We start from the raw sequence: 14,877 nt of genomic DNA on the forward strand, positions 1-14,877 counted from the left end.
CATAATATGGGCCAAATTGTGTGAGACATTGCATGACTGCTTCTGGGTTTTTACTTTTCTTCAGCAGTGAGACCTGTTACATAGAATACACCTTCTAAGTGACAACTCCAGTGTATAAAACCCGCATTGCTAAGACTGATGTTCAACTGAGTGTACCCCTTCCTGCCCACAACCAGGGTGGAGGCCAAGTGGAATAAGGGGCTACATTGAGTCCCTTGTCTTGAATAGGATAGCTCATGACGTGTTCATTGGGTTTTCCATTTGTCACCCTTGAAGCAGTAGTTGGAGATAGGGCAGGCAATCAGAGTTCTAACGGTGAGACTAGATCTGAGTTTTAGAAAGTTGCTCTGACAGAGGTGTGGAAACTAGATTGAAACTGGGAGGTGTCTTGAAACCATTTGGAAAGCCATTTCTATAAAGAACAAGTGAGGTCTCCATAAGGGCATGGATAATTTGACCAATAGTAAGTGGCAAAATTTGGAGTCAGATTTGTATCTAACTTTTGAATCTGAGGTCGCTTTATCAACTCCCAACCTTCTCCTCAGCCAACCCATCACTCACATCTGTCTTTTCTTGCTCTCTTGTGCTTCTCCAGAGTCGCCAGCTAGATGAGCACATCTGGCTGTTTGTCCTCCTTCCCCTCAGAGTTGGCCATCAATGGGTATTTATGAATAGAATATTTAAAAGCCCTTTTTGATGGATTCACCTAGCTTCCTAGAAAACACTCTTTTCACTATTATGGGGAAGTAGACATTCTTTTTTTTTTTTTAATTCCTTTTTTTCTTCTTCTAGAGACGAAGGGAGAGGGAGAGATAGAAACATCAATAATGAAAGAGAACCTTTGATCGGCTGCCTCCACAGCTCCCACCCACCCCCATCCCCATTGAGGACCAGCCTGCAACCTGGGCAAGTGCTCTGACAAAGAATCAAAGTTTCACCTCCTGGTTCATAGGTCAATGCTCAGCCACTGAACCATGCTGGCCAGAAAGTAGACATTCTATCATGTTCTAGAGTCACAACTCAGGAAGATGAACTTAGTGGCCAGGTGAGGTCCCAGGTGGGTCTATAGTGCCTGCACAGGCAGTGGCTGATCACCATGGCTGGTCCCTATTTCACAAAGTTAGTAGGTTACATGATACCTAGTACCTGCCTAAGCACCTGGGGGATCAGCCTTCCAATCCCATTCTACTCAGACTCACACTCCCTCATGTCTTTGAGGGAAGAGAAACCATAGGGCTGTTGATCCCAGCTGCCTGTAAGGCTGTGGGGTTGTGTTTTTTTTGTTTTTTTGTTTTTGTGGGTTTTTTTCTTTTTTCTTTCTTTGCATATTTCTCCTTTCTCAGTCCTCTTGAGGCACTTGGGACCCTTTGCCTTAAGGAATTCATACATTCTGGTTTCCAACTCTTTTCCCCTTCAAACATAAATATCTATTGGCTGCTTTTCATCCCTCAGATCTAATATTCCCAGCTCTGTGCCTTTGTTGGAGCCATTGTTAATTAATTTATAGAATAGGGAGAGGAGAAGACAGGTAGGGCAAAGCATGAGCCATAGAATTACATTTCTGCCTCCTCTGACCCTGCTTCTTTTAATACCCAGTGTGGAATCCCAAGTAGAATTTGAATGCAGTGTGTGTGGTTGCCTGAAGGAGGGGTGCCTTGTGAGGTGGGGCACTAGTGCCCTCAGTCAGTCACCTTTCAGTCAGTCAGCTGTTATATTTGTCACCCAGAGACCATCTACCATGTTTTCACCTTCCTTTTGACCATTTGTATTGAACTAAATGGAAAATGGACCCCTTTATCTGCTCATCCTATATAATAAAAGGCTAATATGCAAATTGACCAAACAGCGGAACAACTGGTCACTATGATGCATACTGACCACTAGGGAGCAGACGCTCAATGCAGGAGCTGCCCCCTGGTGGTCAGTACGCTCCCACAGGGGGAGCAAAGCTCAGCCAGAAGCTTGGCTCATGGCTGGCAAGCATAGTGGCAGTAGCAGTAGCAGGAGCCTCTCCTACCTCCACGGCAGCGCTAAGAATGTTCGACTGCTGGCTTAGGATGTCCGAGAGAGCACAGGCTGGGCTGAGGGACACCCCACCCTGAGTGCATGATCTTCATGCACCAGGCCTATAGTGTTTAATAGGATGATATAGTTTTGTAAATATTTGATTTAATCTTAGTAGTTGAAGGGCTTTTTTTCTAGTTGATTGAATTCATTGCCTTGAATGTCATAGCTCATAATGTGTTAACTAGATTTTCCATTTGTGTCACGAAGAGTTATGTGAAAAATATAAAGAGCAAAACAGCACTTAGGAAATAATGGAAGGAAGAAAGTTAATTGAATTTAAATTAGACATAGCAATAATTTAAAGCATAAATGAAAGTTTCAAAGGAGACTATCATGCATTCATATGTCATGAATAAGATATTTCTTTTGTATAAAAATATTTTAATGTGAATTCATTGATATATAACTTCACACTCCATTATTTTATGAATATCAAACACTTTTGGATGGTAAATGTGTTGAATTTTCTACATTTTAGAAATTCCTTAAATAAAAGATATAAATCCCACTTCCAATTAATCTGAAGAAGAATTATAAAATTCAGCTGTGTGTTTCTGGCCCATTATTCTTGCTGGACTTCATTCAGAATCTGTCATGAAAAGGATTCTAAATTGCTTTGGGAGCCTAAGATAGAGTCTATTTAAAAAAAAAAAAAAACAAAAAAACTACTTTTTTATGTTACATATTTCCTAATTTTCCTACAATGGACTTATATGGGTCCTGTTTATGAAGCAAATAATTTTGCATTAAAAATGCATTTTATTTGAGTTGGCTCAATTTAAACGGGAAAATCAAGAATGTCATTTCCACTGCTGCATGGAAAACTGACCTGCAACAAAAAACAAACAAACAAGAAAAAAAAAAAACAGATTATGGTGCTTGTGGCTGCTGAGGGGAGAGAACTCTAAGTCATCCTTGACCATGTCACCCAGATGTGCATGAATGAGTCACCAGCCCTGTGGTCCCACCTCTTCTCTTTCCCTGAGTCTCTCCATACATAAAGTTTCAAACATTCTGTCCCACACTCAGCCTCTACCAGTCACACTGTGGAACTCTGAAAGCTAGAACTTCATGTATTTCCTCTTCTCTGGATCTCTAACTTTTCCATCAAATTAATCCTTTTACTCCTCCCATGAGACATGTCAGTGGCAAAGAAACTTTTCTTTGCCACTTGGAGGTATGACTCTTAACCAGAAATGTTTATGGAATGAAATGTGTTTTTTAATTTTGTGTTTTTAGTTTTTTAATTGTAGATACACAGGACCAAAAAATTACATTTTAACTATTTTGAAGTGTTTATTGTATAGCTCAGGAACATTCTCATTGCTATGCCAGTGACACCACCATCCATTCACAGAGAATAAGGATTTCTACTCCTACCCTGTGCTGCTGCCACCCTCAGAGAACTCTGCTGGCCTCAAATGTTTAACTTAAAGATGAGAAATGAAACTTCAGTTGCCCTGGAGACCCTTTGTCTCTTAGGCACTGACAACTGAGTTTTAAGAAGGTTCTGATGCATTTATGGACATTAGCCAGAGTGACTGTCTTCTCTCCTCCTTCTCTTTGAACAGCTCTGAGCAGCGAGTCCCCTGCCCCACTTCTTACCACAGCTCCGGTTTGCACTCGGGTGATGGTATCACAAAAGCAGGACCTCTGGGCCTTCCAGAAATAAGACAAGTGCCAACTGTTGTGATTGAATGTGATGACAATAAAGAAAATGTGCCTCATGACTCAGACTACGAAGATTCTTCCTGTCTCTACACAAGGGAAGAGGAGGAGGAGGAGGAAGACGAAGATGATGACAGCTCATTGTACACCAGTGAGTGCATCCAGCTCTTCAGTGGGGATGGGGCACGGCCTTTATAGAAAGAGTGCTGACAGCTGCCCAACACTGTGGTCCTAATGAGGTCTGGTGTCAACTGGCCTTGGGATACGGGGCAGCTCAATTAACCTCTTAGGGCCTCAGTGTTTTCATGAGTATAATGAAAAGGTCAATGTCTCTGAACATCCCCAAAGCTCTAAAAATTACATCATGCTACCCCCTGCTACTTAGATGCCTCTTCTATGCTTTGACTGCTTCCCTTGAGATGTAGCCCCCCTCCTCAAAAAAAAAAGGGTAGGAACCCTAAAATTCTATTTGAATCTGCATAATACTCAGACTCACCATTCTGTATGCAGCAAATTCACTTTAAGCAGACCACAACAAAATATAGAAGGCCTAAATTAAAATTTCTTACTTAGGGCTTCAAATGTGCTGAGAGAAGAGATGAAGAAAGCAAAGTTCAAAATCTGTCATCCTGGCCATGAATAATCAATACATTTTAGTTAAGTGATTAGAGACTGATATTTGGTTAACTTTTTAATATATGAACTTATAGCAACTTTTCACTGAATATATACTGTGCCTGGTCACGTGCTAAGATTTTTATTCTGTTATCTACATCTTACAACACGTGGTAGTATGGACATTATTGGCCCAGTTTACAGAGAGGGGAAGAAAAGGGTCAGGCCAGTGACCTGCCCAGAGCCTCCCATCTACTCAGGGGCAGCACTAGGGTTTGATACCACTGTCTCATTCCAAAGTCCATGTTGTAAAACAAGTGAGGAAGGGAGAGAACTAGCCCACAAAATAAAATCCAGAGGAATCCCCCAAAATTGCTGCTGCCCAGCCTCCTCCCGCTGCTGGTAGGAGTCCTGGTGGCAATGCCATGGTCAAGGTGATGTCCATGAGAGGAGCACAAGGGGCGGCCAAAGGCCCAAATGACACAGGGAGGAAGGAGCAGCTGCTCAGCCCTGGGCACTGTTTCCTGCCCAGAGAAGTGAATGTCTTACAGCAGCGTTTCTCAGCCTCAGCACAAGTGACATTTTGGGCCAGATTAGACTTCATTGTCCTGTGCACTGTGGGATATTTAATAGCATCCCTGGCTTCTGCCCACTAGATACCAGAAGCACCTCCCCCAAAACCCAGTTTTGACCCTCAGAAGTGTCTCTTGACTTTGCCAAGTGTCCTCTGGAGAATCAAATCATCCCTGGTTGAGAACCATAGATTTATTCCAGATGGAAGGCAGCCCTGCTCTGGCTGGCTGCTCAGAACTCCTTATATTGAAAGAAAAACTATCCCAGAATATTGCTTATTTTAGTGAACTCACTTCCACTCCCACCCCAAACAGATCTCACTATCTGCCCAGCTTTATTTTCCTTCATGACCCCAGCTCCATGGTCACTGATCTCTTTTGTCTCCTGTGATGACCTGGTTTATCTATCTCCTCTGAGCTTCTCTCACATGTAGACATCCACCAACGTGCTGCCTGGGTGCATCTCATTTGTCCTGCCGGTGCCAGCCCCTCCTCCTCTGTGAAGCTCCCTGTGGTTACTAAAGGCCCCTGTCCTTTCTCCCCGCTTTGCTTCTATCTCCAGTCTGTCCCTCCTTTATGGTGTTGCCTGCATGCTGGCAGTCCCTGGAGAGCAAAGATCCAATCACAGGCTCCCCTGTGCTCCTCACATGCTCAACACTGTGAGGTGTACCCAACATATTGCTTGCAGGAACTCTATGGAAGTGTCCTTTGGGTCCTTCCCCACTCTCAGGTGTGAAGCCAGTCTTCCTGCCTTTCATCTTGTGACTCACAGTTGTTCCTGTGGGAGCCAGGGCAGCTGGGTGTCAGCTTTATTAACTCGTTTCCCCCTCCCGCAGGCTCCCTGGCCATGAAGGTGTGCCGAAAGGACTCCCTAGCCATCAAACTCAGCAACAGGCCCTCCAAGCGAGAGCTAGAAGAAAAGAACATCCTTCCCAGGCAGACGGATGAAGAGAGGCTGGAGCTGAGGCAGCAGATCGGCACCAAGCTCACCAGGTAGGACAGCAGGGCCACCAGCTCTGCAGATTTGGATAGAAGGTGTCCACCCCCAAACCAGTCCCTGGTGTCTCGGAGAGTTTACAGCAGAAAGTCTATGGAAAACATTCTATTTCTTCTCAGTCCCTTCCCCTCCACTCATACAAATCTGGGAAATTTCACTTGAGTTTCAAGGAGAACCTGAGAGGCAGGGTTTCCAGACAAGAACCTCCTGTAGAAAAATTGCCACCGTCCAGTGGAATTGAGGGCCTGTGTACAATTGGAGTCTGGTTAAGCATAAAGCAATCTAATACATGCACTTTCTCTGATACTGTGCAACCAGAAGATGTCAGTGGCTGTTAATGATGCCTCGTCTCTAAGCTGTGACTTTTGAGTGATAGCCCTTTGTGTACATTACAGACATGAACATAGAGTGTGTTATATTGACATACTAAACACCTGGATGTGTGTGTAATCTAGAGCATGTTTATATGGTATTAGCTTATGTTATGGAGCGCTGATTATTTGCCAGGTATTCTTCTAAACATTTAACATGCATTAAATCACTTAATCTCCGAAGCTCCCTATGAAATGGACATTTTGTGCCCATTTTACAGATAAGAACACCAGGTATAGAGAACAGTTTCCTGTATGGTGTCACATAGACTGATGTCACATAGACTGGCTGCAGAACGCTCCCTTTCAATGACCATATTGTGTTGCCTCTGTAATAATACTCATCACGAGCCCCACAGTGACCCAGGCGCTGTGCTAAGTGTTTGGGTGCAACGTGTAGACATCTCTTGGGTTTCACTCTCCTCTCCCTCTTCCTAGCTGTGCAGCCTTGAGAAACTCACTTAATTTCTCTGCCTGTGTTTCTGTATTTATAAAATGAGCAGTTGTAGGATATAAGCAATATAACCAAAGCATTTAAAACAGTCCCTCGCCCATAGTAAACATTCAGTTATCTGTTATGTCCTTTTCTTCTCCCCACAATCCCATCAGTAGCTTTCATTATCACCTTCACCAGGACAACTGAGGCAACTGGTATCCAAAGAGGTTACGGGGCCACAGATGCCATCCACGGGAGCTGCTGGGGTTCTTCCCTGCCACCTGATTTATTTTGTTACTTAAGGACAGTTTCCCATAATTAATTTGTTTTCCTCCTGGAGGATGTTATTTTAATCTTACAGAGCTGTATAGAATAGTTACACTGACAGATGATTTGTCCTTGAATTCTGTAGTCTTTAGAATCATGGGATGAAATATCTACCCATCTACTCCTCCCCATCTCTTCCCCATTGGTCAGTGAACATGGTGCACATCCACAGGCTGGCATCCCAATCTCTCTTAATTCCTTGGTGATAGTTACTCCCAGCCCTCTGGAGGGCCGGTGCCATTGTTGCAGAGGCTTATTGTTAAACATTCTACCTTCTGCTGACCTGAACTCTCTATCCATGAAACTCCCACCATGGGTCTTATTCTCTTTTTTCTGAAGCTACTCATAGTTTCATGCCTCTTAACATGCATACATTAGGGAACTGGAGACAAGGATCTGGACTCCCAAGTCTCCTCTCCTCCACTGCAGATGGCCAGGTTTCTCTCTGAAGGTGGGTGGGGTGAGTGGATACAGTGCTTGGCTGATGCCTGACCAGCTCTTCAGTTTTATATCTAATATAAATAGGGCTGTTTTGTGGGGGGATGAGGAGTGCAGGAAAAAGAGAAGGAGTATATCCTTGATTTCAGCCCCACTTCTCAAAGTTCAGTTCCACCATGTGCTCTCGGGTCTCATTTCCCCAGCTTTGCTGCAGTGCAAGCAGAGCTCTAGGTATATGGGAAATGGAAGACTTTTCTGCAGATGTGCGATGCCAGCACATCTGGCTGTCCAAGTTGGCATCTTCTGTGGAGAGAGGAAGATGGGAGATATAGAAAGCGGATGTGTGTGCAGCTGGTGCAGATGTGTGTGGCTAGCCATTTGGCTTGCCCACTGCAGAGCCATTCCACTCGCTAAAAGGCCATTGTTGTCTCAGGACATACCCCCGAAAAGAGAGACAGCTTCCTGCTTTTCCTGCCTGAATCCATATCCACATAAGTCAACCATGGCTGGCTGACAGTAATGGTGACAAAACACAAAGGTGGGAGGAGACTAGAGCATCCATGCACTGGGAAAGTTCGCTGCATTTGAAGCCTTATCCTTATAAAATCTACCCTTTCCCAACCCTTCGTATTCTTACACTTCAGAACTGCTTAGAATTCATAAACTCCATAGTACTGTGGGCTTACCACAGTATGCATCCACCTCCAACCCTCTCACCCTGGTCATGAGAAGGAGAAGACACACTGAGGAAAGAGAGAAAGACGGGAATACCAAGGGCAGTGTTGGGCATGGTCAAGGTATTTAGCTGGCCTGCATCCTCACTCTAAGTCTACTTCATTCCTGTGCACTCTTTCTTATAGGGAGTTTACTTCCTGTATCAAGACCCTGGGCATCTCTAGGCAGCTTATAGAAACTGGGCCTAAAAGAGAGGACTTAAGAGTGTTTCACAGGTTGACAGTGTTGTACAGAGTTCAGGGAACCAGGTGGATAGGCCAAGTCTGTGCCCAAGGTCTTCTTTGAGGAAGTGCGGCCACTGACTCACACCCAAGGGACATACTCATTTATCCGGAAGCCAAAGCAGTTGAAGAGGAGAGCTGAGACCCAGAGGTGACAGTGGTGTAGAGAGAACTAGTCCACGGTCAGAACCCTGGGCTCTAGCTCTGGTTCGTCTGTTTTCTACATGGTCATTTGCCCTCCCTGGGCCTTCCTTTCTTAATCTGAGAGGGTGTGACTAAATCACCTGATCACTATGTGCAAAAAGTGAACTTCATTACGGTAAAAAGTAACTAAAAGAATGTGGGGATCTGTTGTCAGTTTGCATTTCTGAAGCTATAAGGCTGTGAAATTCTTTGGCCATTTAAGGTAGAGGAAATGTCCTGAAAATCTTAACTCCTTGAAAAATGTGGTCAAATCTGTAATCTTCATGGCGTAAGCAAGATATAAAACCTAACTTTAGCCCGACAGATTGAATAGCACTAAAAAATTCATCACTCCAGGAGTAATTCTACATTGGAAGTGAAGAGCAGAAATGTCTAGTAAAATGAGGTGAAGCTTGTAGGCAGAGTTTCTACAGTAGAACACAAAAATATCATTCTTCCAAAGTTTTCTCATTGATGCTATTGGGCAGGTCTCCTACACCTCAGTCAACAAGTCACCTGGATGTTGTGATCATAACCATTTCAATCAACCACCATTTGAGAAGTATGGGCTGCCCGTGAGACATGAACATGATCAACTGGGTGCAGTTACTCTGGTCCTTATGTATGCAGTCACCCCTCCTTATCCGCAGTTCTGCTTTTCCTGGTTTCAGCTATCCAGAGTCAACCACGGTCAGAAAATAGTAAATGGAAAATCCCAGACATAAACAATTTATAGGTTTTAAATTGCATGCCATTCTAATGGTGTGATGAAATCTCAGGCAGACCTGCTCTCTCCTGACGAGGAGGTGAATTATCCCTTTGTCTAGTGAATCCTATGCTGTATGCACTCCCCGCCCATTAGTCACTTAGTAGCTGCCTTAGTTACCAGATCTACTACAGAGGCAGGACAGTCCCATGTTTAAAAAGTCCTTATTTTACTTAATAATGGTCCCAAAGTATAAGAGTAGTGCCAAATTGAGATATGCCAAAGAGATGCCGTAAAGTGCTTCTTTTACATGACAAGTTTGAATATAGCCTTAACCAGTTTGGCCTGCGGACTGAAAGGTCCCAGGTTCGATTCCAGTCAAGGGCATGTACTTGGTTTCAGGCACATCCCCAGTAGGAGGTGTGCAGGAGGCAGCTGATAGATGTTTCTCTCTCATCGATGTTTCTAACTCTCTCTCCCTTCCTCTCGGTAAAAAAATCAATAAAATATTTTTTTAAAAGAAAAGTTTGAGTACAGTACAAGATATTTTGGGAAAGAGAGAAAACACATTCACATAACTTTTATTACAATGTACTAAAGTATTTGTTCCATTTTATAATTAGTTGTTGTTGTTAATTTCTTACTATGCCTGATTTGTAAATGAAACTTTATCATAGGAATGTATGTAGAGAAAATAAACATAATATCAGTATATAAGTCCCAGTACCACACATAGTTTCAGGCATCCACTAGGGGGTCTGGAAATATCCCTCGCAGATAAGGGGGCCTGCTGCACAGACTCAGGACAGGTGCAGAGAACAAAGGGACAAACAAGGTGACCTACTTAGTTATATGGGAGATGAAAATAGTAGAGCTTCTGTTTGTTTTACATCATTCTTTTTAAGTTGATTCTCCCTCTCTTATGGTATACATGGTATATTAGTGCAGGAGTGCTTGTATATAACTTCTAAATAAATACGTGGAGTATGTAGGGTACATGCTTAGATTCTTATTAATGGAGTCCTCAAAATGCTGAGAGTCCACAGGTCTGAGGATCCCTTCTCAGGTCCTTTCAGCTACAGTGAGCTCCAGTCAGGGAAGGTGTAGAAATCTCAGGACAGTTCCTCCCCCTACCAGAGTTCCCCCAAATGCAAGACCATACTACTTTCTCTCTGGGTGTCTTCTCAGAACCCTTCAACCTGAACCCTAGTAAGTGGTCAGCCTAACTGTGATCTTAACCATCACTTCCACTTCTGGTTCCCTTCTGTTACCAAGCCTTTTATCCCCCCCAAAGTCATATTTAATCCACATGACTCCATTTTATTTATTTGAAATCCCATTTACCACCACCCCTAAAAATTTCATCATTTAAAAATTAAACCTGGAGGCTTAGTCATTTTGGCTCAGTTAATAGAGCATCGGCCTGCAGACTGAGAAGTCCTGAGTTCGATCTCCTCAAGGGCACAGGCCTCAATTGCAGGCTCCTCCCAGCCCAAACGCTGGTTGGGACACATGCAGGAGGCAACCAATCCATGTGTTTCTCTCATCAATATTTCTCTCTGTCTTTCCCTCTCTCTTCCACTCCTTCTAAAAATCAATGGAAAATACCCTTGGATGTGGATTAAAAATGAAAAAATTAGACATGGAGCCATGCTTCTCAAAGTTGACCAGGCAACCTGTCAGGGTGACCCCTTGATCAGCTAGGGCAGAGATCTGCCCTTTGCCACCTCCCAGCTTGGGACACTGATTGGCTGAAAAAGCAAAGTCCCCAGAGGATAGAGCTCAGGACCACTGGGAATGGGGTTTCAGGTACTAGAGGGAAGTTTGATGCATGAAGAAGTAATGTTTTTGTTTCTGAAACATCACAGAAGGTGAATCACTCTGTAAGTCACCAAGGCTACTTATTTTAAATTTTGATTGATTGATTGATTGATTGAATGATTTTTAAGAGAGAGGCAGACAGGCAGGCATTGATATGTTTGTTCCACTTATTGGTGCATTCATTGGTTGATTCTTGTATGTGCACTGACCGGGGAGCAAACCCACAACCTTGGCTTATTAAGATGGTTCTAATCAGCTGAGCTACCCCTACCCAGCCAGGGCAGAAATACTTATTTTAAAAGAAAGGAACCAAGACTCTGAAACATTATCAGCTCATGGTTACTCCACAACCAGTGCTCTCAGGCCTCCTGCTGGGAAGTAGCTAGCTATTCAGACCCAGCTCCTCTTAAGCTGTGCTCCTCTCCCTCAACCGCCTCCAGTACCCTCTGTAATGTTTAGATCAGCCAGAGGGAGAAAAGACGTGGGAAGAAAAAGAAAGCAGAAGGTGTCTTCAAGTACATGTGTAGGCATATGTCATCTAAATTAAGCTCAGGAGTAAATGAGGATACAAACACTCTGCCTCCCTGACACGCTTGTTCCCCTAAAATGTTTCTTCCCTGTTGATATCACCCACCCTCTCAGAGGTGAACTGTTACATCTTTTGACGGTCATGACTCACCAGAAGTTGGTCAGCACCTTTCCAGGTTTTGGAAAGAATGTTTCTCCTTGTCATGTCCTTTTTCTAGATGAGATGCAGCCAGTGATTGAAGAAACTTAATTTGAGCTTACTTGGAGCGGACTTAGTTTTCTTGGGCAGCCATAACAAACTACCACAGGCTGAATGGCTTACAAAACAGGAATGTATTGTCTCGTAGCTCTAAAGACTAGAAGTCGGAGATCACGGTATTGTCCGGGCTGGTTCCTTCTGAGGCTGTGAGGGAGAATCTGTCCCAGCCTCTCTCCTGCTACCGGTGGCTTGCTGGTCATTGCTGGTGTCCCTTGGCTTATCGATGCAACACCCTAGTCTCTGCCTTCGTCTTACTTCTCCCCGTGTGTGTGTCAGGACACTAATCCGATTGGATCAGGGCCCACCATAATGACTTGTTTTACCTTGATTACTTCTGTAAAGATCCTCTCTCCACACCAGGTCATATTCTGAGGTACTGGGGATGAGGACTTTCACATATGAATTTGGGGGGGACACAATTTATCTTTGGGGAAGTATAATATACCTAGAACAGGGGCTTCAACCTTAAATGCATGCCAAGGCAAAATAGATGTTGAACATAAGCAAAGCAGGCAGTTCTAAGATTGTTGATAGGGAGTGTTGAGAACTAGGATGAGGTGAAAAGTTCACCCTTTATCTATGGGGCCTGTCACTATTCACCTTCAGCCCCTTTGTTTTGTAGAAATAAAGGTCCAGTTTGTCAGATTTTCTGAAAAAAAAAATCAGGATTTTTTTAAATGAAAATTCCAAAATTATTAAACATTGTACAGACAATCAGAATATATTTATGGATTACATTCAGCCCAAAGACTGCACCTCAGCCTGGGCCCCTGGTTTTAATCTCTGACCTGGAAGTCATGTGTTTCCTATCTAGACTATAAATTTTATGTGTGTGCTCTACACATTTAGGTGAGATGAGACAGACTATTGTGTGTACAGTGAATGTAAATGTGCGAATGTGCATGTGTGCCTCTGTAGTAAATTGAAATTAACATCTTATAGTATCTAAATTAATTTGAACATAGTTATGGGTTGATCACTAAAGCAACATACTATATTCCTAAAAAAAGAATTTGAGTTCCAACTCTCTCTGTTTCAGGGATTTAGTCAGATGGTTTGCAGAATATTTATAAGTTACTCTGCTGAAGAATACATTAGGCTGGGTGAAGAATTTGGCTGAAATATCAATAGATGTAACTGCTTTCTTTTCCTTACTGCCCATGAGTCTGGGAATAAGATCAACCGAAGGACTTGTATACATGCATATAAGTACAACCAATGGACACAAAACTCTGGGGAGGGAGGGTATGTATGGGGGGGGGGGGCAATGTTAAAATATGTACACAAATAATAATTTAATTTAAAAATGTAAAAAAAAAACCTGCTGTCTTTCTGATGGCCGGAGGGGGGCAGATGAGATGGGAAATTAGACAAGTAATGGCCTGATCATCCCATGGAACCTAACAGGGTATTCCTTCTTATTTAGTAATGAATAATGTGCTAGGAAGAAAGTATATTTTGAATATGTGTTTTATGTTCCCAAGGAGTTCACACTGCAGTCACTACAGGCAGTTATAAAATGATATGTACAGAGAATTTTGTGCCGCTTTAAATTATAATACAATGATCAAGGGAGAACATTGAAATCCATTTTTATGCTGATAGCACAGGTAACGAAATACAATAATGCTGACTTCTCACTATAGCTGGCAAACCGTTCGTAGTTTGGGGAAATCGACACCCCAGAGTTTCATTCCAAAGTAGCAAATGGCATCTCCCCAGAAATCTAAGGACCTATGCTAAGTGTGCTCTAGCCTCTCCCAAGCCAGGTCATTACTTCTGCTACAAAAGCACTTTCTAAAAATAGGAATAACAATCAAAGGCACTATAAATTCAATCCAACTTTGACTGACTGGTGCACCCTGGGCATGCATTACGGAATCACTTGAAGAAAGAATGGGAAAGAATAGACCTGAGTGAGGTTTGAAGTAGATCTGACCCTTCATCCTCCTCATCCTCATCCTCCTCACTCGGCTCACATCACCTCACAGAGCGGCTCAGGGAAAAATATAGAAAGGGCTCTTGGACCTGCTCATCCTCACATCCGCAGAGCCTGGATGGGAAGGGCTCAGGGTGTGTGCTTTTCCTGTGGATCCTGAGATCGCCCATTAAGGAAACTGAAATTGGATACTAGTCTCCAAGCTGAGACCAAGGGATGGAACAAGTGAAATCAGAGTGAAATATGATTTGAATATAATTATTGAGTCCTATAGCATTTGCATAACAAACACGCCAGCTGTTCAGGTAGCTCGACGGCTTTCAGATCATTTGACACCTCCCATTACCTCGCTACACAAAATAGAAATTTCTTTCTAAAAGCCCTTTAGAAAAGCTGACATCTTCTGAAAGGTGCTGACTTGAGTCAGGACCATAGCACTACCTGTCTTATAGAAGGTTAAGGACAACCACATTGATTGTTTGGTGTGTTTTCTAAATAAAAGATGAGAAATCTGTCCCGGTAAGGTTTGAGTGAAGCCATTGAGAGGAGATGGAATAAAACTTCAATACCACATGAGTAGAGAGCATTGAGGCTGAGCTATGCTCACCACAGGGACCCACAGCCACAGGACATGCCTAGAGCCTTACAGAGACACATAGCCTCTTGCCCTCTCACCCCAGCTTCCAGCTGTTAGGAAATGCAGTCAAGACTGAACTCTTGGCATCCTTTTACTAAGACGGATTCTGAGCCTGACAGTGTGCATACTGGAGGAGTCACAGTGCAAACCCCGCACTGGGTGTCAGGGAACAAAGCCACGTCTTGTCAGGCACTTCCAGAGCTCCGAGTTTGTGACTTGCAGCTGCCTGGTGCATCTTTCAGTGACATAGTAAGTGTGGAGGACAAAGAGTTGCTTTTTACACAACAGAAACAGAATTGATCTCAGTGTTTAAAACTTGGAAAGTTTTTTTTTGTGTGTATGTGCTTTTTAAGTAGC

At 43.3% G+C, this 14,877-nt stretch overlaps 1 protein-coding gene across 8 annotated transcripts in view; it reads left to right on the forward strand.

Moving 5' to 3' along the window:
- PHACTR1 (phosphatase and actin regulator 1) overlaps nucleotides 1-14,877 on the forward strand; it is a 520,404-nt gene that overhangs the window by 467,850 nt on the left and 37,677 nt on the right. For all 8 annotated transcript variants that reach the window (XM_084872731.1, XM_084872730.1, XM_084872734.1 and 5 more), the window contains 2 exons: nucleotides 3,639-3,886; nucleotides 5,759-5,915. In XM_084872731.1, coding sequence (XP_084728857.1) covers nucleotides 3,639-3,886; nucleotides 5,759-5,915 — 405 coding nt within the window. The remainder of the gene's footprint in view (nucleotides 1-3,638; nucleotides 3,887-5,758; nucleotides 5,916-14,877) is intronic.

Source organism: Pipistrellus hanaki (assembly GCF_964339955.1).
Source record: "Pipistrellus hanaki genome assembly, chromosome: 2".
Lineage (NCBI taxonomy): Eukaryota > Metazoa > Chordata > Mammalia > Chiroptera > Vespertilionidae > Pipistrellus > Pipistrellus hanaki.